A 22,835-nucleotide genomic window follows, 5' to 3' on the forward strand; every position below is an offset into this window, starting at 1 on the left:
ACTTCATGCAAAGTTAAATTCAGCACTTCTGAAGCTAGTGCACCTCCTCTCAGCTTGGCTCTGGGTGTTTGATCAGATGACAACTCCTGATTTTGAAATGCTTGCTTAGTAAATATACCCTTTGAGATCTGCCTAATCTCATCTGAGTTTCAACACACAAATCAATGACATGAAAAACAGGTCAGGAACATGTATCATTTGTGCAATTAGACCATAGAAAATTTGAATTTCTGAGAGCCATCATAAGAGCAAGCAAGCTGGAGCCAGAAACAGAAGTAACACAGCTCATGTGCTAACACATACCAAATTTTTTTTACTGTTTTTGTTAGAATATTTACCTGGGGCCGTTTGGGGCTATGTTTAAGTAATTGTGTTTAACTTCTAGCTAGTGACTGTGAATAACCAAATTCTGTCTTAGTGGGTAGCTCCTGATTTAAAAATGAATGGCTAAATTTGAGCATAGTAAATTGTAGGTCTAGTCAAAATGGGAGATACAGTTTGACTATGGTGACTGGGTCAGAATCCATTTTAGTTTTTGAAACGAACTTAAAAAGCTGATGTGCAGAGGATGGATGGATTTCCTGGCTGAATTGGGAAATCTGAGATATAAAACCAGAAGAATCTTCACAGATGGCTCGGCAGTGGTGGCTGTTCAGAGTATGTTGCATGTTACAGCAGGCTCCGCTGAGCTGCAGGGGGGGTAACGAGTTTTTACATCAGTGACTTCCCTACAGTGCGCTCTCATCCAGAGCGAGAATTTGGATTTCGGTAATCTTACATAAAAGCAGAAAGAGCTGACCCTCAGCAGGAGGGTGTTTGCATAGCTGAATTAAAGTTGCATTCCCAAGTCAAGGTAGAAAATCTTTATATTGATTATCTTGACTTCCATAGATAAAACCATTAACAGTGATAAAGTCCACAGAGTCCTGGTAATCTGCAGCGGGTCAGGAACATGAATGAGAAAGCATAGTGATGGGGGGCTAAGTGTTAGTAACAGAACAGGGCCCAAATGAAAGACATCTTAGCAAATTTAGAGAAATAAGGGTTTCTGAAAGCCATGCTGAAACCTGTTCCCTCTCCCCTTGAATTCATCATGCAGTGTGGAAACCAAGGAATATTAAAGTTGGACACAAGACGTATGCATCACAGCAACTTACTGCCACTCCTCGGCATGTGCCAGGGATGGATACCTTCATACATTCAGAAGGAGAGCAAATTCATTCTGTTGGATTAAAAACATTGTATGTGAAGGTCAAAACAGATACATTCTTTCACTATGCCATATGTTGTACTGTACAGTGTGCTGAGCACATTTGTAAGCTGGGACAGGAGAAGTTATTCCTTCATGCTTCCTGAAATACAGACTGCTGCTGCTTCCAGTATAATAAATTGTGAGACAAATGACCTGATCACGTCAAGAAACTAATTCCAGTAAGATCAGTCTTACCTGGAGAGGGAAAAAGTCAACCCTCCCACTTGCTTTAATGGGCCACTGAAGCTTTATGCAGTCCAGGTTATGCACTGAATACCTCTGGGGTTTCATACGTTGTTTGTATTTTAAAACCACAGAAGGTGGCATGTAGGTCACTTTCTGCTCTTGGAAAAACTGGAAATTTAGACTGATAATGCTTTAAGTTTGCAGTGGATCTGGATCTGAGTGCTGTCTTTTATGTCATTTGGTGGATGCCTATATTCAGTAGTGCTGAGCAGCCCCTCTGAAGCTCCTTGCAATGGCTTAAGTTTGGCACCCAAAATCACTAAACATTCAAAAGCTGGTGCACATATTTAAAACAGTTCTTCCTTTTAACTAACCTTTGTAAATTATGTGTTTCTAACCACTGTAATGTTGCTTAATGCATAGTTAACTGCTATAATGTGCATACTATTTGACTATAGTAACATCACTTGGCATTAGGTTCAACAATGCTGTCTCGAAGTCTTTTGGAGAAAGAAGCCTTTGTTTATATGATTTTACGTTGATCCTGGATCTGATAGACGAGACCAAAAAATAACCAATAATATCTTGCGCATACCAAGCAGAGTTTGGCATTTTTATTTCTCAGTGAGTAACCTACTTTTTCCCCTCAATTCTCAGAGTCGTAGTGTGTAACCTCTACCCCTTTGTGAAGACTGTATCTTCTCCAGATGTAACTGTGCAAGAGGCAGTGGAAAAGATTGATATTGGTAAGTCAAAGGGAAAACAAACCTTTTCTCCGGGCAGACTTGATGGTTCTGTCCTTTTCTTTCTGTTTGAAGGCCTTGCATACCCTTAAAGGATCATCAAACATCTTGGTTTGTCTGCTGTGATGTTGGAGTACAGGGATTGGAATTACAATTCCTTAGGATGCTATCTTGCTGGGACCTTATGCTTTTGCTCTACTCCCTTATCAAGCTGTGGTCCCAGAAATTAAACCATTCCAGTGGTGTGGCCAGAAGGAAGAGAGGGGAAACCTGGTCCTTCAACTTAACACATCTCCATGACATATTCAGTGATGTTTGGGTTTCATTGAAGGTTTCAGCGGCCTCCTTCATGTGAGCTGGCCACTTAGCTCACGTGGGTCGGTCACTCCTAGCAGTGGTTGCCAGGTCGTCCCTGAGCATGCATTTTGGCGGGGCAGCACTATCCCCCAACGTGTGCACAGAGCATCATGTCCATGTGACTTGCCAGATGAGAATGAATGAATGACAGCCAAGCCAGGCTGCAACATGCAGCATGTAACAGGGCTCACGAAGGAAGCAGAACATTATTGAGGATTAATCTCTGTCAGGCACTAGATGATGACTGTATGCAGAATTGACCTGTTTGCAACTAGCAAACCAATTCCTGTGACAGGCAATCTCACCCCTGAAATTGCAAAGTCATTAGTGAGGAGTTAGTACTGCGGCAGAGCTGCAGCTCATGCTGCCATCCCCTTCCTCTGGGAGAAAGGGAAGAGGGGACACCAATTTTGTGTGTTCTCTACATTCCTTCCTATTTTCAAGGAACTTTTATCCAAATTGGCCAAGGAGCTTGAGAGTTACAAGGGGGGAGATGAACAGCATAGTTAAGTAAACCTCATTAATTTTAAGCAGAGCTGAAATTAAAATGGGAGTGGTAGGTGGCTGTAAGGGGCTAGTAAGCCATGCTGCTAGGGTGGGGAAGTCCTTCACTACCCAAAGGAAAGATTCTGATGTGCAGAAGGCTGTGCTAGAAAAGGATAGATGGAGCACCAATTAAACCTCTTTTGCAGCCTCTGGCAGTGTAATAAAAATAAAAACCAGGAGCTTTGAAGAGAAGAAGACAAACCACAGAAAGTGCTCTAGGGATCACTGAAAATTGCACTGCAGGAAGCCATTATGAGGATAGAGGCTGGTCTGCTTGTGTGGGAGAGTAATCTCATCAGCAGTTCTGCTCCTCTTGCTGGTTATTAACCCCAAAAGGCCTTGCCTTTCCTTCACTGCTGCATCTCTGCTTGGCAGCTTGCGAACAGTACAGGCACAGTTTTGTGCCATGAGGCTGGATGGGGACTGAATTTTCTTGTAGTAGTTTAGTCCAAATGATGCCCAGCAGAGCTCTCTATTAAATGTTTTATGGAGTAGTACTCGCTCTGCATGTAGCAGTGCCAGCCTCTACTTTCCTTTGCAACAGCCTAGTACCTTGCATGATCTTTAGTGTTTTAATAGCTGTGTTGAGTTGAATTTAAGGAGGAAGCATGGCATTTTATCTTACACAGAAGACTGGGGCATGGTTTGTTAATATTTGCAGAGCGATTTGAGAACCTCATTTGCTCAGCAGCATGGAAGTAAATCTTCCCCCACCCCTAGCCCAGTGTTGCAGAGGATAGTGTTTAAGCAACATCTGTAGACAGCTGTCCTCTTCAGGATGTGGCTGTGCTGTTTGAAGGCATTCTTGCCAAATTGTTCATCCCAGCCCATGAACCGTTTCCTCATCCCTGTAGCTCTGTCTGTTTCTGCAAAGAGTGATCAATGAGTTAATGCCAGCCACCTTCACCAGTGGGTTGGATCAACTAATTGACTTTGCCGTGTGTGTTCTCAGGAGCATTGTCACAGTCCTCTCTGTTTCCAGAATTGGGGGAGCTGGGTACATTCATCTGGCGCAAGTGATTGATTGGTGCATGTCCTTTCCTGGCCTCAGACATGAGTCTTGGCTGTACTGTGCCCAGAAGGAAAGTGCTTCACGCCTGCATGCTTCTCTCCCTTACAGGAGGAGTTGCCTTGCTGCGGGCAGCTGCCAAGAACCATGCTCGTGTGACAGTTGTCTGTGACCCTGCAGACTACTCTTCAGTGGCTAATGAGATGAAGGCATCAAAGGACAGAGACACCTCCATGGAAACCAGGCGTCAGCTTGCGCTGAAGGTCACTCACATTTGCTTGCAGTGAAGGGCTCGGCCTGACTCATTTGTCTTTCATTTATTCATTTCTTTTAAATGCCACATCCTTCATAAGCTGACGAGTCCTGCCCATTCTGCCCCCAGGCTTTCACCCACACTGCTCAGTACGATGCAGCCATCTCTGACTACTTCAGGAAAGAGTACAGCAAGGGGGTGTCCCAGCTGCCCCTGAGGTATGGCATGAACCCCCACCAGAGTCCTGCACAGCTCTACACGCTGAGGCCTAAACTTCCTCTGACAGGTGAGACCTAAGCCATGCTGGCCAGCAGGGAGCTCTGGGATAGCCCAAAAAAAAGGTGGGCAGACATGTCTGCCTGATGTCTTTAAAACTGAAGTACCTTGCTGTGCCTTAGTCCAAGGGATGCCCATCTGTGCCTTATATTACCTACTTTATTACTGAGTGACAGTGGCTTTTTAATGAAAAGGCTGAGCACAATGAGATAGAAAAGCTTGTCTGCAGACTGTTACAAGACTTACTGTAGCTCCACATTCTCTGTTGGTGTAAATCTGTGTGGCCCCACTGAAGATAGCTTGTCTGGGCAAATTTACTTGCTGTACCTCCTGCCTGACATCAGCTCTAGAGTCTGGAAAGGAAAACTTCTTGTCATCCTTTAAGATGTTTTGCTCCTTCCCATTTTCCTTATTTAGCACCTTCACAATCTTTTTATGTTCCCATTTACTCTGGCCAGAAACTGAGCTATTCTTTTTCCTAGGTTTGAATGCTTTTTGTTCTTTTTCTTGCCCTGATGCTTTCAAGCAGGCTTTTACTAGCTTAGTTTTCTGGAGTGCCAGCTCTGCTAATGGTGGCAGTAGAAAGAGATGCCAGTCTTAGTCCCAAGAGTTTGGGTAGATCTAGTGTCTCTGCCATTTTGCAGGGTGTGCCACTCATTGCAGCCTTGCTATACTAAGGGAATCCCAGTTTTGGAGAGGAAGTCTGGCTACGGTTGCTTCTTGAGATCATTTTTAAGGCCGGTTGTAATATTCCTAAAAACCAAGTCTGCCTTCTGTGGGCAGACATTGTTCTGGAAAAGATGCAAAGCTTTATATTCACTGTTGGAGCATTTCCTTGTATTTGAAATCCTGGGGCCTCTTAGGAAGCTTTTCCACCCCTGCACCAGAAGTTGATTTTTTTGCAAGCCTCTCTCCCAGCTATGGCAGCAGAACAATGTTGTGTTCAGCTGTCCTGGCCTTGGAGTATTGCCGAAAGAACCTTTTTTCCCGGTGTCCTGAAAGACTCAGAGTCCTGCCATGTCTGTGTAGGCTGTTTTTACTTTTTGCAGTTTTGAGTGTGTCAAGGCAAAAGGTTTGGGAAGCAGATATTCAAAAACTTTACTCTTTGTATGGATTTCTGATGAAAGATCCAGATTAAGCATTTTGCTGAAAGCTTGTCCTTACGGCTGTGAGTGGTTGTGTTGACTTCAATCCGAGAGACCATGTGCTTAAAGTTTGGCTGGTGCTTGAGTACCTTTCTGAATCAGAGGTTAGTCACTATAGCAAGTATAGGAAGTTCCTTACTGGGTTTATAAAGAAACCTACCTTCTAGGGAGCAAGGAGTGTACATTTTTCTTGAGTTCTTTCCTGACAGCACTGCCTGCATATTTCAGTCAAAATCGAGCTCTGTTAAGTTCCTTTAGAAAGAGATGGTGGCTGTTCCAAATTGGTGCCAGCTGAAGAGCTTGGAGCACAAGGGAGGAAAGGTGTGGGGGGACAGTGTCTTGCTCCAAGGTTGTAGCAGCAGCTTATGATAGGCAAGAGTTTCCCGAGTCCGAAGCCTGTGCATTCCTCACAGGACGCTGGAAGTTTTTCAGGGCACCAGAACAGTTATTGAGGAGCTGGTGGCATCTTAAGAGAACAGTTTTGTAGTGATTTTGATTCTCAGTGGGAGAAGTCTCTTCCACTTGGTCTCCAGACTCTGGGGACAGGGGTCTGCCTGCTTTAATGTGTCTGTCTGTGCTCTGTCTGCAGTGGTGAATGGCTCTCCAGGGTTTATCAACCTGTGTGATGCTCTCAATGCCTGGCAGCTGGTGAAGGAACTCAAGCAGGCGTTAGGCATTCCTGCTGCAGCCTCCTTCAAACACGTCAGCCCTGCAGGTGGGGTGGCTCCTTGCTTTTCGCTTTGAACAGACCGTGACTCTTGGCAGGCCCTGCCATTGGTATAGCTGCATCCCTTTACCCTGATGGTTTTGGGGAGGTCCCAGGGGGTGGGACCAGAGAAAAGCTGCTGGTTCGAGTGCCCTGGCTTGTATTTCCCACTAGGTGCTGCTGTTGGAATACCACTCAGTGAGGAGGAGGCGCAAGTCTGCATGGTGCATGATTTCCACAAGACCCTAACACCCTTAGCATGTGCCTACGCACGCAGCAGAGGTGAGAGGCCCAAGAATAAACTTGCCTTTCTAAAGAACTGAGCTATTGCTCAACCCTGAACAACATGCTTGGCACTTTGCAGGCTCTTCTCTTTTCAGTGTACTCCTTCTCAGGTTTTTCTCCATAAGGATCTGATTAATAGGCTAAACTGAACTGCCCACCTAACAAATCAAAAATTGCTCTCAAAGTGAGCTGAACTTGAATATTGTTCCAAAGAGGCTAAAAACATTTTAGATTCCATTCTTTCTGTGATGTATATGGAAGACCTATTTTTCACTACTTAAGGGATCACCTTCGATCATTGCCCACAGAAAACCATTACATGATCAGCAGAGAAACAAAGCTTTAGAATGGTAATGACTGAAGAATTGTTGTTGTTGAGTAGGAAAGCATCAGTGATAGAGGCTGAGTGCCATTAATCCTTCACTTTAGCAAAGCACTATGTCATTAAATACAGAGAATATATATATTTTTTAATTGCTGTCGGCTGCATTTCTGGGTCTGCTTTCTTGCAGGAAAAGCCTGATGGGGGTATATGCATTTGAAAACTTGCCTCTCTTCCAACTGTCTCCCATCTAAAATATCTTTCTGTACAAACCTTTCCTCTCCTGTGTCTGTCCTCTTGCTATCATGGCTACAGCAGAACTGCTAGCATTAACGGAGGTAGTGGTTACAGAGTTAGAGCTTTGACAAATGCAGTGAAGAAGGAAGAATATCTGAGCTATGGGAATATTTAAAGGTGCATGTGTTTGAGGTAGGATTTTTCATTCTTATTCTTCTTATATGGCCTATTTTTCTGCTTTGGGATTAAATTATCAACTTTTGTGGAAAAGAAATGGATTGTAGGAGCAAAGAGTTTTCTTTGTATTATGCTGTAGTTGGATAAGTTACCAGAAAATATGATTTTGCAGGTGCTGATCGGATGTCTTCTTTCGGTGACTTCATTGCTCTGTCTGATATCTGCGATTTGGCTACTGCTAAAATTATTTCCAGAGAGGTTAGTCAAACAGCAACAAATCATTCTGGTGTAAAAGGGAGAATTACACTGGATGGAGCCATTCGCTTGTAATGGCCATTCTGTTCAAACAATTTGTGAGTTTTGATCCATTTTACTTCAGACTATTTATTGGTCCATTCGTGTAATTCAGTATCTGGGGTGCAGAATTTACACCTACCTTCTGATAGGTTTTTCCTCACACCAATTGAAACCTGGCTGCATGGCAGACCCTATGAAACAGCAGTGCTCAAAATGCTACTTTCTGAGGAGTGATTGCAAACCTCTGTCCCTGATCAGGCCTCAGGAAATAAAGCCCGATTATGCTGTCACAAGTATCTGATTGAACAGCTCTAATGGAACAATGGAGGACCTGCAGACCTGATGGCTGGCCTCTTGCCCGAGGCAGGAATGTGGATGTAGATTGCTACCTGCCAGTTGATACCAGTTATTTGTAGGCTCAGATATTTTACACGCTGCACTTTGTTGGTTTCGACTTTAACTCTATAGCTGACCATGTTGCACAAGTCACTAGATTTAATGCAGAGTTAAGCAACTGGGACTTAATGCTTTACCAAACACACTCATCCTGTTAGATGTTCCCTCAACTACCTGAGAGGAGGAAAGTGCATGCAAAGGCCTATTTCTTGTACATTAAAGACTTTTTTTGTCAAACAAACAAAAGGTCCCATTTGACTGGTTTGTGAGCATAACACAGGGTATGCTCTTGCTTAAAAAAAAAGTGATAAAAACATGAGAGGAAAATATCACTATGGCTCTGATGAGTGTGAACTGTTCTTCTGTTTCAATGCTGTTAAAACAGTTCTTTTGCAGATACTTTGTATCATCAGGAGTGTCACTGTTGAAAAAAAGAAGGGGTGGGGGTGGGGGGGGGTGTTTTAAGGCATCTTAACTGTTAGATGGAGAAGTGGGTATGTGATTTACCAGCAATTCTGTCCTGGAGAGAGAGATTACTTATTAGTTCTATTGTGTTTAGAGTGTTGGTGAGGCTTTTTTTAGTAACTTCTGCTAGGACCTGATGGAGCTCTGCTTTTTCCTGTTTCAAGGTCTGAAACCAACACTATAGTAGTGCCATTGGTATTGTATGGTGTATATAGACCCCTGAGAAGTGGGCTTTAAATGCTTTTCTGGAGATAGCAGGTGGAGTTTTCAGTATTACTTCTTCTTTTGTTCCTTTTGTCCTGCGGAAGCTGAGATCTGTGTGTGTTGCAGGTATCTGATGGTGTGGTAGCTCCTGGCTATGAGGAAGAAGCTCTCAAAATCCTTGCCAAAAAGAAGAATGGTAGTTACTGCATCCTTCAGGTTTGTGTTCCTGCTCCACTGTAACCCTCTGCTGCTCTACCCATGCCTGCTTTCCACAGATGTTAATATCCAGATAGCTGTGGGGCTGATCCAGGCCCCTCCACAGTGCATGGAAGTGTTTCCTGGTCTTGGGCAGCTCTTGCATGAGCTGTAATTCCATCAGCAGTGTCATGACCATATTGAGCCTTAAGTCCTGAAGTGAAGTGTTTCCATAATGGCTTCCTTGGCTTTCAAAGTGATAGAGATTTAAAGTGACCAAATCTGTGGACCAGCAACAGTACTTCAGAGAAACAGTGTTTCTAGGCTATTTCTTCACTCTCTGCTAGCTTTCTCTTGCTTTCTGCTGTGTTTTTCCTCCCTGAATTTTTGTCATCTAAGGCATATTGCCTCAACGCTGTCATTAGGCTCGGAAGTGAGAGGTCATGTGAAGTACATCACTAGGGAAGCCTTGCCTGTGCATATGGTGTTTGTAGGACAATCTTCTATAGAGTCAGTGATGAAGACAGCAGCACAGGCATAGTTTGGACCCAGGGATGGCACACCTTTCCATACTGTAACCATGATGCTTGTCAAGGAGTATTAAGATAGTGTCATCAAATAAGTGTCCGGTTGCCTTCTTAGTTCCCCCACTGCTTATTGGGACTTCAGAATCATCCAGTTTGGGTGAACATGGCTAATATTACATAATATTGTCAGAGCAGCCAAACAGTCTGACTCTGGGAGACAAATGAGCAAAGAACTTGAGTGTTCTATTACAGAAAGAAAATCCAAGGCTTAGCTGAGGTTGCAATTGTAGTGTTACTACCAAGGGAGCTGTGGAGGATGGCTCAGGTGCTTCAGGCAAACAGGAATGAAATTGCAGACAATCTTGGCAGCTGATTACCTCCTGAATTCAATTAGCTTTGCAAGGATGAAGTTGTATCGGTTAAGCCTTTAGCTTCAGGGCCTGTCTGCACAGGGTTGCTAAGGAAAGTTGATCTGAATGAACTTCAATAGATCAGGTAAACCGTATAAAGTGTACGTACGCTCCTATTTAGAATTAGTAGCCTTAATTTGGTCTGGCTGGTTTCATGTCTTAAACTGAACTGGGGCTACAATAATTGTAAATAAACCTGTGCTTATGCAGACCTTAAGGCAGTTTAACAATTCCCCTTTAAATTTGCCCCTTACATTAACATAAATTAACTGTGTTACGTGCTTGTATGGAGATGAGCCCCAAGAGAATGCATCTCTGGAAATAATCATATTCACTGTTTTCCTTTGTCAGAGTGGGGTGGGAATTGTGCCTTGAGGCACATATGAAGCAACTCAGAAGATTTCTACCTTTGTGTGGAAGGCTGAGACTGTGTGCGTGTGTGTCTCACAAGGTGGACATTAGTATATAAGCATCCAAACTGCATTATCTTTCTCCAGCCTATAAATGTCCCTTCATGCTGTTGAGACCTTGCTGCTCCAATTAATTGTAATTACTTTTGATGATCTGGCATTGCTTCCTCCTAACAGTTCACTTCTTTTGGATTCCTTAGAATGTTTTTTTTAACCTAAACTATTACTGGATGTTGGCTTTGAAGAGGTCTATTATTGGCCTCTCTGTTGGCTTTTAGATGGATCCTGATTATGAGCCAGATGACAATGAAATTCGAACCCTCTATGGATTGCATCTCATGCAGAAGAGGAACAATGCAGTCATCGACCGGTCATTGTTCAAGAATATTGTTACAAAAAATAAAAACGTGAGTGTCAAAAGACTGATAAATGAGCGTAAAGATTGGTGGAGTGAACTGGTGTACTTTCATCAAGGAAGTTAGCATTGTTCTATTTTAAGAGCTCTTGAAACATTTTAATGAGCTTAAATTGGCTTTCAGCAAAATAATGTAGCGAACTTTCTGAGTGAAATATACTTGGGCAAATCAGGGTAGTCTGCCTTTGTTCTGATTCTTTACATAAATGAGATGAGCTGGACCTTGTCCTTTATCTCTAACTACCAAAATATTTGTGTTCTTTATAAATAGGAAGCTACCTTGTTTAATTTCTTATGGTTAGAGAGCCATGTGCTAAGGATCTAATGTGATCTCATTCTGACTCATTGTTTAATTCTCCCTTTGGTTTACAATGTATTGTATAAACTCTGGCCTTACTGATGTTTCTCACCCTTTAGAGTTCACATCATCAGAAAGTTATCAGTTATTTTTTCATCTTGAATCTTTTTTTCATTTAAAAAGCAGATGTTAATGAGCATGTTATTAGTCTTGAGCTCAGAAGTAAGTTCAGACATTGTGGTAATAAAAACTGTTTTTACAAATTAGTAATGGAATACACCTAAAATAATACATAATATAGAAACTATAGATATTACTGCTATTGTAGTCTTCTGCACACTTAAGCATGTACTTAGCTTTTTGCCTGTGAGCATTTCTGATGAAAGTCAGCAAATACAGAAGACTTTGCATGATTAGGCCCAGGGATAGAGCTGTCATGACCTGATAAGATTGAGTCTTGTCCCTACAAGCTGATGACATTAGCTGCCAAACCAATCATTTGTAATCTTTTAATCTAAACAAAATTTGTTAGTAATTGAACAAAGCAGGATATCTTTAGCTGTCTTGTTTTCTTCTTGCTATGATACGGTATTTCGGATGGTTTCGGAGGTTTGCAGGTCATTAGCCAATTGCAAACCATCCTAGGTCTTGGCTGTCAAAGTGAGCTGTTGACAGTGGCTTTTGTTGTTTCAGCTGCCTGAGCCTGCTGTCCGAGACCTGATCGTTGCCAGCATCGCTGTCAAATACACCCAGTCCAATTCAGTTTGCTACGCCAAGGATGGGCAGGTAACCAGATCAGACACCTCTGGGGAGTTGTGCTCTCACAGCCAAGCCGGTCTAACTGTGCTTTTGTCAGGCACCAGGTTTAAAATCACTTACCATGCAGGAAGCTATTAAGCAGTTATGAACAAACTGCCTTAGGCAAAGCTATGCAGAGCGGTAGGTGAACCTGTTTCTCTTAAGAGGCTCCCTCAAAACCCGAACTCAGTGGGTTTTTTTGGTTTCGTTTTGCTGTGGTTTTTTTGGTTTTCATGATAATGAGAGGGATGGCCATTTAAATGATGAAGCTGCAAAAATTCTCATGCCTTGAATCATTTCTTTTCAACTATTCTTTCCTTTTATTATCTTTTTCTTTTTTTGAGGGTCTGTATGTTTGCTGTGGTCTGTATAGAGCCTTAGGAGATCACAATAGTTTTCAAAGCTGGATTTTGACTGTCCACATGGTTCTTAGTTTTGTTTTATTGTTTTCATTTTTTATATAAGCAAGATGAGGTGCGTTGTCCTCTTCATTCACCCTCCTGCCCACTTTGGGATATTAGAAATCTTCATTCTGATTTTTTAGAGCTTATGATAGATGTTGGGATTTACAGGGGCATTAGAAAATGTGTAGGTGAGATAAATCTTGCATTTTAAAAATTCCTTTCTTTCCAAATTATCACTAGGTGTTCAATTTAAATCAGTTATCCGAAAGTTGTTGTAAATGTACTAAAAACTACATTTTTGCCCAATGGCTCACTCTTATGATGCTGTTTAGCTGGTCCTCAGCTCTCCATGGCAACTTTACCACAGAGCTGGGTTATTTTCTGTAAAATAAAATTTTATGGAAGAAGAAACACAATGTTTTTGATAATCTTCAGCTCTGGTGCATCATAAAGCAGCAAAATGGATTAAACAGTGTACCTTCCAGGTACAGACAGAGTGAATGAACTGCAATGCTGTTCTGTTTGCAGTGGTACTCATCTGCATGCATCAGATTGTTACAGCCTGCAAACATTGCAGCACTTACGGTATTTTTGGGGGTTGTGTGTTATATAGTTCTTGCAAACCATGTCTCTGGAGAACAGGCTTTTCTTTCCCTGTGCTTTGTTTTTTTTCCTCTTGCTTTTAAATGGTTCTCTGTCCACAAGAGCATTATTTCTTGTAGCCCCAGAAAAAAGGTGTCACTATCTTTGCTGCTCCTTTTCTGTTAATGTAGCGGCAATTTCCCTAGTGCTTTTTGTAAGTCTGGACTTAATGTGGTGCTGCAGCTGTTTCTGAAATGTGTGTGGCAATGCATGTACCATATGGAAGGGAGAAGGCATGAGGGGGTGGTTAGTTAGGGATTTAGCTAGCCTGGCTTCAGTGATATTTTGCTTATTCACAGGGATATATTTCGATTGAACATAAGTGTGTGTGTGTGTGTGTGTGTGTGTGTGTGTGTCGTCTTGGCTTGTTGTGTATGTGACAGGAAAAGCCAGGATCAAAGGTCCATATACTGCACTGAGAAACAAGTGTCTTTTTTTTTGAACAGTAAAGGTCAGCAGCCAGTGGAATCACTTATTCAAGGAGGTGGTGAATCTGTTCTGAAGTCTTTAAAACAAAGCTAATGTCTTTCTAAAGACCATCCAAAAATAGCTGATTGTGGCATGCTATAGGTAATGATATAGGAGCTCAGACAGAAGCTCCTTTCCACCTTGAAAATGTCTAAAATGCCTCGTGAGACTGTTGAGCATTGAGACTATTGCTCTTAAGGTAGAGATGGAGGAAGAAACAAGATCTGGTGGAAACCTGTCTCATTAAGATATTGGTTACCTCGGATTCTTCTTGGTGGTGTGGTGAAGAGCTAACTACTGGTCGTGTCATCTACCAGGGCACGAGAAACCGCTGTATACAGGGACATTTGGTTGCAAATTGGAACCAGTACAGGTTAGAAACAGTCAAAGAAAGATTTCCAGCTTGTTATGATTAAAACGTGTTTCCAGCATGTGACACGTTTGGGTTATGTAGGCCAAGCCTGGGAAATCCTGCATTCTTTCAACTCCATTGCATTTGGTTTTCAAAGGGGTATTTCACCCTCATACCACCCCTGTTGCTTAGCGAAGCTCTTGTATATAAGATATTCAGAACTTTTTTGACAGCTTGGTTTCTCTGGGATCATGAGTGGATCTGCTGTTCCAGCCAGGGCTGGTGCTCTGTGTTTAAAAAGCTTTAGGAAGGGATGCAGTGGGAGGAAGCATTTATGGACTTGAGTGTCACTTAATTAGCAGGAAGCCAGCTGCCACTAATTGCAATAAACACTTTCACTTGTTTTGTCTGCTTTGCAGCACAGGGAAGCCAAAGTGTATAGTATGTTGATTTACAGTTTCTTTAACGATACCATCATGCTTTAAATTAAATTTAACAGTTTAAGATTTTTCTCCTCCTTTTTTCTCTGCATGCAAGGATAAAATTTACCTTACTATTTTCCCCTAATGCTGCAGAATTTGTCAGTTACTGCTATTGTTTGTCTTCCCAATTGCAAAGTCCTTTGTTTGGCTTTATAATTCCAAATGTATCCAAGGCTTCTGTTTTCAGTTATTACTCAGAGTAAATCTGAGTAAATCCAGGCCAGTCTGGATCATTTTGTGAGGATCCTTTGGGCATTATCCATCTCATCCACTCCCTGCTCTCGCACAGTATTCCAGCTATGGGGAGATGCTGATCTCTCCTGTGAGCTGAAATGTTTCAGTCAAGAAGTTCTCAATTTTCACTCAACAAGCCTTTTTTTATTAATTGATTTTCTACCCACCCTGTGTTACTGCCTCCTTTCACTTGAGCCTTAATAGGCTCTGCTTAAGCACTTTTTGATCCCCAGTAGATTAAACTCTGAAAGAAATATAATTATCTTTTGTGTAGCCATGGGTAGAAAATGGAGGAGGGTGTTGTTTTCTTGTGCAGGTTTTTGAGGTTTCAACTGTGTTTTAATACAGGAAAAAGCAAATGTTTGGGGAAGGAGGAGATGAGGTGTGGGAGAGACAAAGTGAGGCAGACAGGGAGGGAATAGGTATATTTAGACAGGCAACAGTGTAGGGAGTTCCAGGTACAAGCCTATGGTTTATATTAAGCAGAAGCTCAACCTGCTGAACTCTCCGAGGAAAGTCTGTCGTCTTTGGACCAGAAAATCCAGTCTAGACTGAAGAAATCTTCCACAGCAGTCACACAGAAGCAAATATTTTTCTACAAAAAATGATTTAGCTTTCTCTAAATCCTCACTTTCCCACGAAGTGTGTGTTTTCAGCGTGTTCCTCCCTGACTCTAGTTATGGCCTGTCTTTTGGAACGACGTGGGCTCATCAGAAGGAGGCAGAGAGAAGCAACTGTTATTTTTCTCTTGCCTGTTATGCCCATGTAAGAACATTGTTCCATGGATTGCAGATAATATCTTTGCAGGTTTGGGGATGTCAGTGAAGACCCTATAGAGACTGGACATATGTTATCTAACTAAAGGAAAAAATTCTTGCCATTTTGGAATTTTTGAGTATGAGCCAAAGTTCAGGTTACCCATCTTCTGACAAAATTCAGGTCACAGAATGGTGTTTTAAGCAGCTCATAGAGAAAAGGAAAAATGGTATTTTTGTCAAGGGTGATTGGATGTTAGCAGGTAGGAGAGCTTGGTTTCTAATGTGTATGCACGTAAAAAGGCTGTGTGTGTGTATGTTTGGGGAAGTGGAGGCACTGTGTTGCACTGGCCTGGAAGAGCTCTCTCTACTACCGTTGCCCTTGCCAGCTGAAGGCCAGGGCTTGCGGCAGACTGGCCACTTCTGTGCAAGGCCACAGCTCACAACATACTAGATGAAGATAAGATACCATTCTGCCTGGAAATGGTCAGAGGACATTGCATTTCTGGCACATTACATCTTTTTTTTTTTTTTTTTTTTTTTTTTTTTTTTTTTTTGAAACTTAATATCTCACAGTATTTTGGCTCTGCTGTCAGCAGTCTGTCCAGTATTCTCCACCACCAGCATCCCCAGCTAAGAACTTCTGCCTTAGTCCAGCCCAGCTTGCTAGGCCCCCTCCAAGAGCTGGGTGACAGTTAATGATGTGCAATATATGGGGCAACCTTCTGGTTTTAAGCACTTTTAAGGGCTGTTGTCTCTCCAGGGAGAAAGGAAAAAGCTTCACGGATGAGACCATGTACTTCCCCCCTGGCTGGTATTGAGGTCGCTTGAGACGCAGGGTCCCCTGTGCGTTTGAAGATTAAACAGGGCAGATGTGAGTGCAGAGATGCATCATCAGGAGTGTACGTGGGGGGGAAGGTGTCACCAAGCCACCAAAAACTTCTTATCTATTTAGTGTTTAGAGTAATATTAATATTTAGCCCTGTGATTTATTAAGCACTGATAGCCGTTCAGTTACAGCTGAGCAGATGATATTAGATAGCAGCCCAAGTCTTTCATTTGCTCCTTGGGGGAAGAGCATGTTTTATGATTCTGGTAAGAGGTGAAGTCACTGTGTCTTGATGAATGAGAAGACAAATGATTCATTCATTTGAGGGCAGTCCTTGACTTATAGCTTTACCATCTGTTGCAGTCTAGCTGAGCTGGAAACTCTGAGGTATTGGCCAGAACCGCTGGCCTCAGCAGTGTCCCTGGAGCAGTCCCCCACGCGAACAGAGTCTGGTGAACAGTTCAGCTGTGGCTTCAGGGGAGGAGGAGGAGGAAATTATGGAAAAGTTTTGTATCCTGACAGATCTCTGGTTTGAAATGGCAGGGGCTCTCTTCAGAAAGCAGGATCTGTGAGCTCTGAAAGCCGGGGGGGGGAAGTTACCAGCCCAAGTTTGACAGCTCTGGTGGCTAGATTTAGCATTTGTGTGCCTGAGAGTCATGCCTGGCATGCTGTCGTGGCAGAGGCAAGGCTGAGGAGGGGCAGTTTGGAGTTCAAGAGACCTCAGCTCAGTCCCTTGCATTTGCCAGTTGTGACTGCACACAGACCATGTTTGCAAGATGGAGATTAATTGCACGAGCTTCTTCCCATATGAGGCTGAGGGAAAATGCAGTCAGTTTTTGCAGGGACCTGAGATGCTCCAAGTACTTAACGCAGATGATGCTGGAGGTTGAGACTGGCACTGCGGTAAACACTGGACCTGACAGGTGAGCACCCTCGCATCGTCAGAGGCAGAGAGACTCGTGGGGACTCTTTGTGCACTGCGGTGTAGCCTGCCATGGCTATTCAGGCCTAGCCTTGCTCACAGCTAGTGGCAGTCAGTAGCTGTGGTTACACACTGAGCTGTTGTTTGGTCTTGGCTGAAGGAGTGCAGAGAAAATGCCACAAACACCACAGCATTCCCTGGACTGGCTCCTGCCTTGAATTTACTGAGGTGTGAAAGCATGGTATGGCGACCCTGACAGTACTCAGTTTCCTGGTTCCTGAGGGGAGGAAGAAGCTCTTGCCAGCTCTCTTGCTCTGCCAACGTCCAGTAACCAAGATGTCCCCAGCCACATCTATTTTTCAGCAGTCTCAGAACTTGAGTTGTCTTAGTTCACAGGTCAAGTTTGCCCAGACATGAATGCAGGAGCTTGTTTGCATTGTGCATCAAACTGTGACAAATGGCTTTCAGGGTTACCAGACCACCAGAGGCCAGAGTCTCTACATATTTCAATCTATAGTGTACCTGAAAAAGTGACACATGTTGAATGGGTCTGGTGATAACTGGGCTCCAAAGAAAGTGGTTGGAAAAAGAGAAGCGAAAGGAAGCAGAGCAAACACCATATTTTTATTGAAGCTTTCTTGGGGAAAAACTCACCATTCAGATCTTGCTCCCAGAAGCACTAGGTCTGTTTTACATCAAGCACCAGCCTTATTAAATAAGGGCTGGGGTTAGCAGGCAGCTATTTTTAAAATCCCAGACGTTCTGGCAGATGGCAGAGTAGGAAGTGTGTTGGCAGCTCCAGGGCCTTGATAATTCAAGTGCTGTGATGGTTCTGCTGGCTAGCCTTCCTGATTGAGCAGTAGATTTACTTTCTTATCAGCCTTGACAGACAAATTGCCCCATAACCCACCAGATATCACAGCTGATCTGTTCAAGCTGTGTATGCCAGGCCCACCAGGAAAGACGATGCTGTTTGGGTGGCCCAGACTCAGACTTCAATCCTCTATCCAGAGTCCCTTTTCCAAGATCAGGTAGGCAGCTTACTATCTCTTAGCAGCCATATTTGTTTCTATAGCTGACAAGATTTTGTTTTGCCTTAAACAGAAGTCGTAATTATTATCAACCTGAGGTTTAAAAATTTGTCTCAAATATGGCTGGGGCTCAGATATTGTTTGGATGGATGAGAGGATGCTGTGTCCTCAGTGCAACTGTCAGCTCTGCAGACCCATGGAAGTTAAAAGTGCAGAGAGTTGTCCCTATAAATGAGCTGCAGGATTAGGGATACAGGTATTTCCAGAGTCACCCTTGCTAAATTACCTGAGCAATTTCTCTGCTTCAGTGAGGAGCAGCTAATTTGTGGGAGGTCTTTCCTAATTGCTTGGCTGGAATGCAGCTTTGATTACAATCTGCATGCAGCAAGGCATGATTGTGCTTTGTGTGCACGTTTCAGGTCATAGGTATTGGAGCTGGCCAGCAGTCCCGCATCCACTGCACGCGTCTGGCTGGTGACAAGGCAAACCACTGGTGGCTCCGGCACCACCCACGCGTGCTCTCCATGAAGTTCAAAGCAGGTGTGAAGAGAGCAGAGATCTCCAACGCCATTGATCAGTATGTCACCGGGACCATTGGTGAGGTAAGGGCTGAGGACTTCCCCTAAAGAATCCAGCTTCTGCCAAACGAGGCTAGAAGTGCTGCTAGGAATACCAGCTGTGGATGCTATGACCTGGCGGGGCCTCCTCACACCTGGGCCTTCTCTCTTCCACGTCAGCCATTTTTTTTCAGCCTCAGAAAGAACATGTCCTTTCATAGCTCACTTCCAAATTGGTCAGAGGGTTTCCTCTGGAATAAGATGAGCATTTTGTACCCTCCACCCGTACTGAGCTGTTTCCATTCTGGCTCCTCACTGAGGAGACCTTCTGAAGTTTGTAAGTGAACTTGAGGCAAGAGAGGGCTTGGTTAGCTATTTTGGTCAGAGTTTTGGAACTGGTCAGCCTTTTTGAAGGTAGCGACCTCTGTTAGGACAAAGGTTGTCAGCCACCTTTAACCCCACCTGAGTCCTTGCGTTTGTTCCCTGGGTGCCTCTGAAGGTCTGTTGCCAGCCAACAGGAAGCTGTAGACACCAGGATTTGGGTGTTTTGAGTATGGCGTGAAATATCCATGGCACAAAAACATTATCGACAAGAAGCCCTCTTGCTGGCTGTCAAGCTGTCAGAGCCAGAGCTGCTGGGTGCACTTGCAAGATTTGAGTCTTCAGGCGGTACTTAAAGGCCTGCTTTGAGCTTTGTGCTGGGGACAACAGTAATAGGTGAGACCAAAGAGTTAGGGGAGCAAGCGGCCTGGGCACGGGATGGTGATCTCTCCAAGGTCATTCAGAGGCTCAGTGGCAAAGCATCCTGGTTTGCCCCTCTGGCACAGCACCCACTGCCCCAGGTGCTGGAACCTGCTCTGCACCTCTGTGTGCAGCATGGTTTCTTCTGACAGTTTCCCTAGCCCTAAGGAGGGGTTAATGTTACAGTTAATGTTTAAACTTTTGATGCCTCATCATAGCAGCTGTCCTTTCCTTGTACATTGCTGTTTGCCTGTGTGACACTGTGAATTCTCAGAATCCCTCTGACCTCCCTGTTACAAGCAGTAGTGAGACAAGAAAATAGTATGCCCTTTTTAAGTATTGAAAGTCAAGAGCTGGATTGGGGACCTAGTGAATCATCTCGGAGTGCGGTTGCTTGTTTAAGGGTAGAAGAACTGGAGCAGTGGCTGTTTCAGAAGGTGAATCATAGACCAAGCTGCTGTTTCTCATGTGTTAAGTCATCTACCAGATCCTGCATTTACAGAGCAGCATACTGCAGGCAGGCAAAGCAGAGCAGCTTGTAATTAAAGGGGGGGAAAAAAAATCCTTAAGCCCTGGGGTGAGGAGGGGAAGGACAGAGTTAAAAGGATGCAAAAAAAAAAAAAATCTGATTGTAGTAATGTGTTCCCACCATCACTTGGGATTTTAAAATCCCTTGTATGAAGTTCCCAGCAGTGGAGCTGTGGGAGCAGAAAGCACAGCTGAGCTGGGTGTCAAAGGGATGCCGTCACCTCGTCCTTGCGTTCTGCTGGCGGAAGCCCATGCTTTGGGGCTGAGCTGGCGCTCTCTGTCCTGTCAGGATGAAGACCTGGTGAAGTGGCAGGCAATGTTTGAAGAGGTGCCCGCACAACTAACGGAAGCGGAGAAGAAGCAGTGGATTGCCAAGCTGACTGCTGTCTCTCTCAGCTCCGATGCCTTCTTCCCTTTTAGGGATAACGTCGACAGAGCTAAACGGGTGAGGTCATGACAGGGCCAGGATATCTGGGTGACTCCAACGAAACATCTGCACAGCTTGTGCTTTTGTTTAAATTTTGTGTAGATTACTAGGGAACAGCTCTGCACTGTACTAAGTGCTGGCTAGAATAGCGCATCCTGGGAGAGATGTTTCTGGTTGTTACTGCTCTCATAGGGGTAGTAATTATCCAGCCATTGCTCAGTTTGTTGATTAGGGATGAAAAGAGTATTGAAGTTTATTAAACTGCTTAAGAATAACAAGACAAGGCCTGCTCCTTCTAGAGGAACCATTTTACTCTTATTGCTGAGCTGTGGAAAGAACTGACCGCTCATGTGAGGAACTCCCCTGTGAGTTGCTTTGGGCAGTGGAGGCCTTTGTTTGTTCAGCACTTAGTATAGTGGGATTTGATGAAAGACTGGGGCTGCCAGCTCCTTTTCAGGGGGATTTTGTTTTTTTCATCCTCTAATCCTTCCACTTATCTTTGTCTTTGTTCAGAGTGGAGTACAGTTCATCGCTGCCCCATCTGGCTCAGCTGCCGACCAGGTTGTGATCGAAGCTTGCAATGAGCTGGGAATAACTCTCATTCACACCAATCTTCGGCTTTTTCATCACTGAGTTTGCCGTAGGCTGTTGTGGTCCCTCTTTGGTCACAGTCTCACCAGCAGCGGTAACTGGAGTGTTACCAGTTAAATTGGGAAGCACCTGCAATCTGTGCTTAACAAGTATTGCATGATCTGTAAGTGAGATCTTTGCCTGTTGCCACCAGGGAATGAAGGTGCAAGAAGTTGGCTTCTAATGTAGAAATAAGTCTCTTTTGCAAATAAACGTACAGTTTGTAGCTATATGGAGTCTGTTGTCTTATGTCATCCAAATATTTTGCCTCCTCAGGTAAAAGGAGACTTATTTTTTATTATGTAGTTCTGATTTAGCAATTTATTAGAAGCCCTATGGAATGGTATGAAAGCCTGGCTCATGGCCAGCTTAATGAATTGATAAAAATCTGGGTTGTAAACTTAACTGAGCCCCTTTTTTCCACTTTTTTTTCCTTCTTTTTTTCCTTTTTGGTGCCAGCAGGTAGCTTTATTCAGGTGCTTCTAATCCATTATCCTCTCCTCTCTGCAGGGAGAGGGGAGTGGGTCCTTTGTCCAAGGCAGTCTCTGATTTAGTGCTCTGAATCCTGCTCTGGACATGTGCCTTTGGGTGAGAGAGGCAGGGTCAAATTGCTTTCTCAAAGGTAAAAGACTCATTCCTGCGAGTTTGACATGCTTGTTCTCATACCCAGAGAGTTCAATTCAGAGTTCAGACACAGGCATCTGGGAAACATCTTGCCTGAAGCTGCTTCCGTTCTCCATTGTGCACAATTTGCATTAAGCAGATTTGAACTCTGATTAGAAAAACAAAGTGAAAAGCTGGAGCACAGTGAGATGAATAAAGTAACTGCCCAGACACGTTTTTTGCTGGCAATTGCTGTAACCATTTCAAAGGGATTTTTCTTGGTTCCATTTAATGAAATCTGTTCAGTTTTGGCAAGGAGCAGTCCACAGTTTTGCAATAAGCACTTCTCTGTCATGGCTCTGATCTCAGCTGGTACAAAACAGAAACCCTGCACTCGCTCCCTCTGCTCAAGCAGTAGCAGGGGCACATAGGTGGACCTGGAAGAGAGGAAACAGGGGTTGTGTCCCTGGCTCTGCTGCTGACTTGCCATGACTTTGGGCATATAGTTTCCCTGTGGTGGAGACCAGTTGCCTATAGAGTATGAGGTCTGGAGAAGAAAAGCTGTCTGTGTGTACTGGGGTTGTATTCTCAGGGCGTGTTACTCCAGTGGAAGCATCAACCACCCTTCTGCAGTGTGCTAAATACTGGCAATTTTGGCCATTTCATGTAAACTGCTTTTTATTGTCATCTGGCACAGTGGGAAAGAGCACCGTGTCTTTGCGAAACGTTCTCATGCATGTGTGTGTGTACATGGGTATGTGCATGCCTGCTGTTATCTACCAGCCTTCCCCACCTTGTCCTAATCTCGGCAGGAGTCTTGGCTGGAGCCCAAACATCTCTCCTGGTTCACTGAGGAAACAGCAGCATAACAGGAAGGGATGTGCAGTGCTCAGGCTGCTGTGCTGGAGCAGGAGGCAGGGGAGAAGGTACAGGGCTGGGAACTGTGCAGCAAACGGGGTTCTTTGAGAGCAGGGGCTTCTGCTGAGTTGTTTGGAGAGTGGTGGCCGATGCAGCAAGGCCTGAGCAGAGCTTTGTGCGCTAGCAGTGTCCTCCTTGCAGTGCTTTGCTGTGGGATGAGGGGAGCAGTTGTGAGAACTGCAAGGGGGTGTAAGTGGAGCCCGCAGCCCATGTGTGTGTGCTCCAGGTCCAGGTGGCACCCTGTGTTCAGGTAGGTGCAAGCTGGAGACCATCTCAAACTAGTGCTGGCGGCCAAAAGGCCTATTCAGTGCGTCAGGGAGTTGAGGGCACAACTCCTGCATTGCCTGTGAGGAGGGGAGAGCGCTCAGGAGCTCCTGCAGAGCCTCCTCTGTGTGGGACACGT

General features: G+C 44.1%; 1 protein-coding gene across 3 annotated transcripts in view; it reads left to right on the plus strand.

Annotated features, from left to right (window-relative positions):
• Positions 1-21,141, plus strand: part of ATIC (5-aminoimidazole-4-carboxamide ribonucleotide formyltransferase/IMP cyclohydrolase) — a 27,828-nt gene extending 6,687 nt beyond the window's left edge. For all 3 annotated transcript variants that reach the window (XM_064515361.1, XM_064515363.1, XM_026120916.2), the window contains 12 exons: positions 2,096-2,184; positions 4,205-4,356; positions 4,476-4,632; positions 6,357-6,482; positions 6,648-6,755; positions 7,667-7,752; positions 8,983-9,072; positions 10,677-10,805; positions 11,805-11,897; positions 18,448-18,630; positions 20,144-20,299; positions 20,795-21,141. In XM_064515361.1, coding sequence (XP_064371431.1) covers positions 2,096-2,184; positions 4,205-4,356; positions 4,476-4,632; positions 6,357-6,482; positions 6,648-6,755; positions 7,667-7,752; positions 8,983-9,072; positions 10,677-10,805; positions 11,805-11,897; positions 18,448-18,630; positions 20,144-20,299; positions 20,795-20,914 — 1,489 coding nt within the window. In that variant the 3' untranslated portion in view covers positions 20,915-21,141. The remainder of the gene's footprint in view (positions 1-2,095; positions 2,185-4,204; positions 4,357-4,475; positions 4,633-6,356; positions 6,483-6,647; positions 6,756-7,666; positions 7,753-8,982; positions 9,073-10,676; positions 10,806-11,804; positions 11,898-18,447; positions 18,631-20,143; positions 20,300-20,794) is intronic.
• The last annotated feature ends 1,694 nt before the right edge of the window (positions 21,142-22,835 follow it).

The sequence above is a fragment of the Dromaius novaehollandiae genome, chromosome 7 (genome assembly GCF_036370855.1).
Source record: "Dromaius novaehollandiae isolate bDroNov1 chromosome 7, bDroNov1.hap1, whole genome shotgun sequence".
Classification (NCBI taxonomy): Eukaryota; Metazoa; Chordata; class Aves; order Casuariiformes; family Dromaiidae; genus Dromaius; species Dromaius novaehollandiae.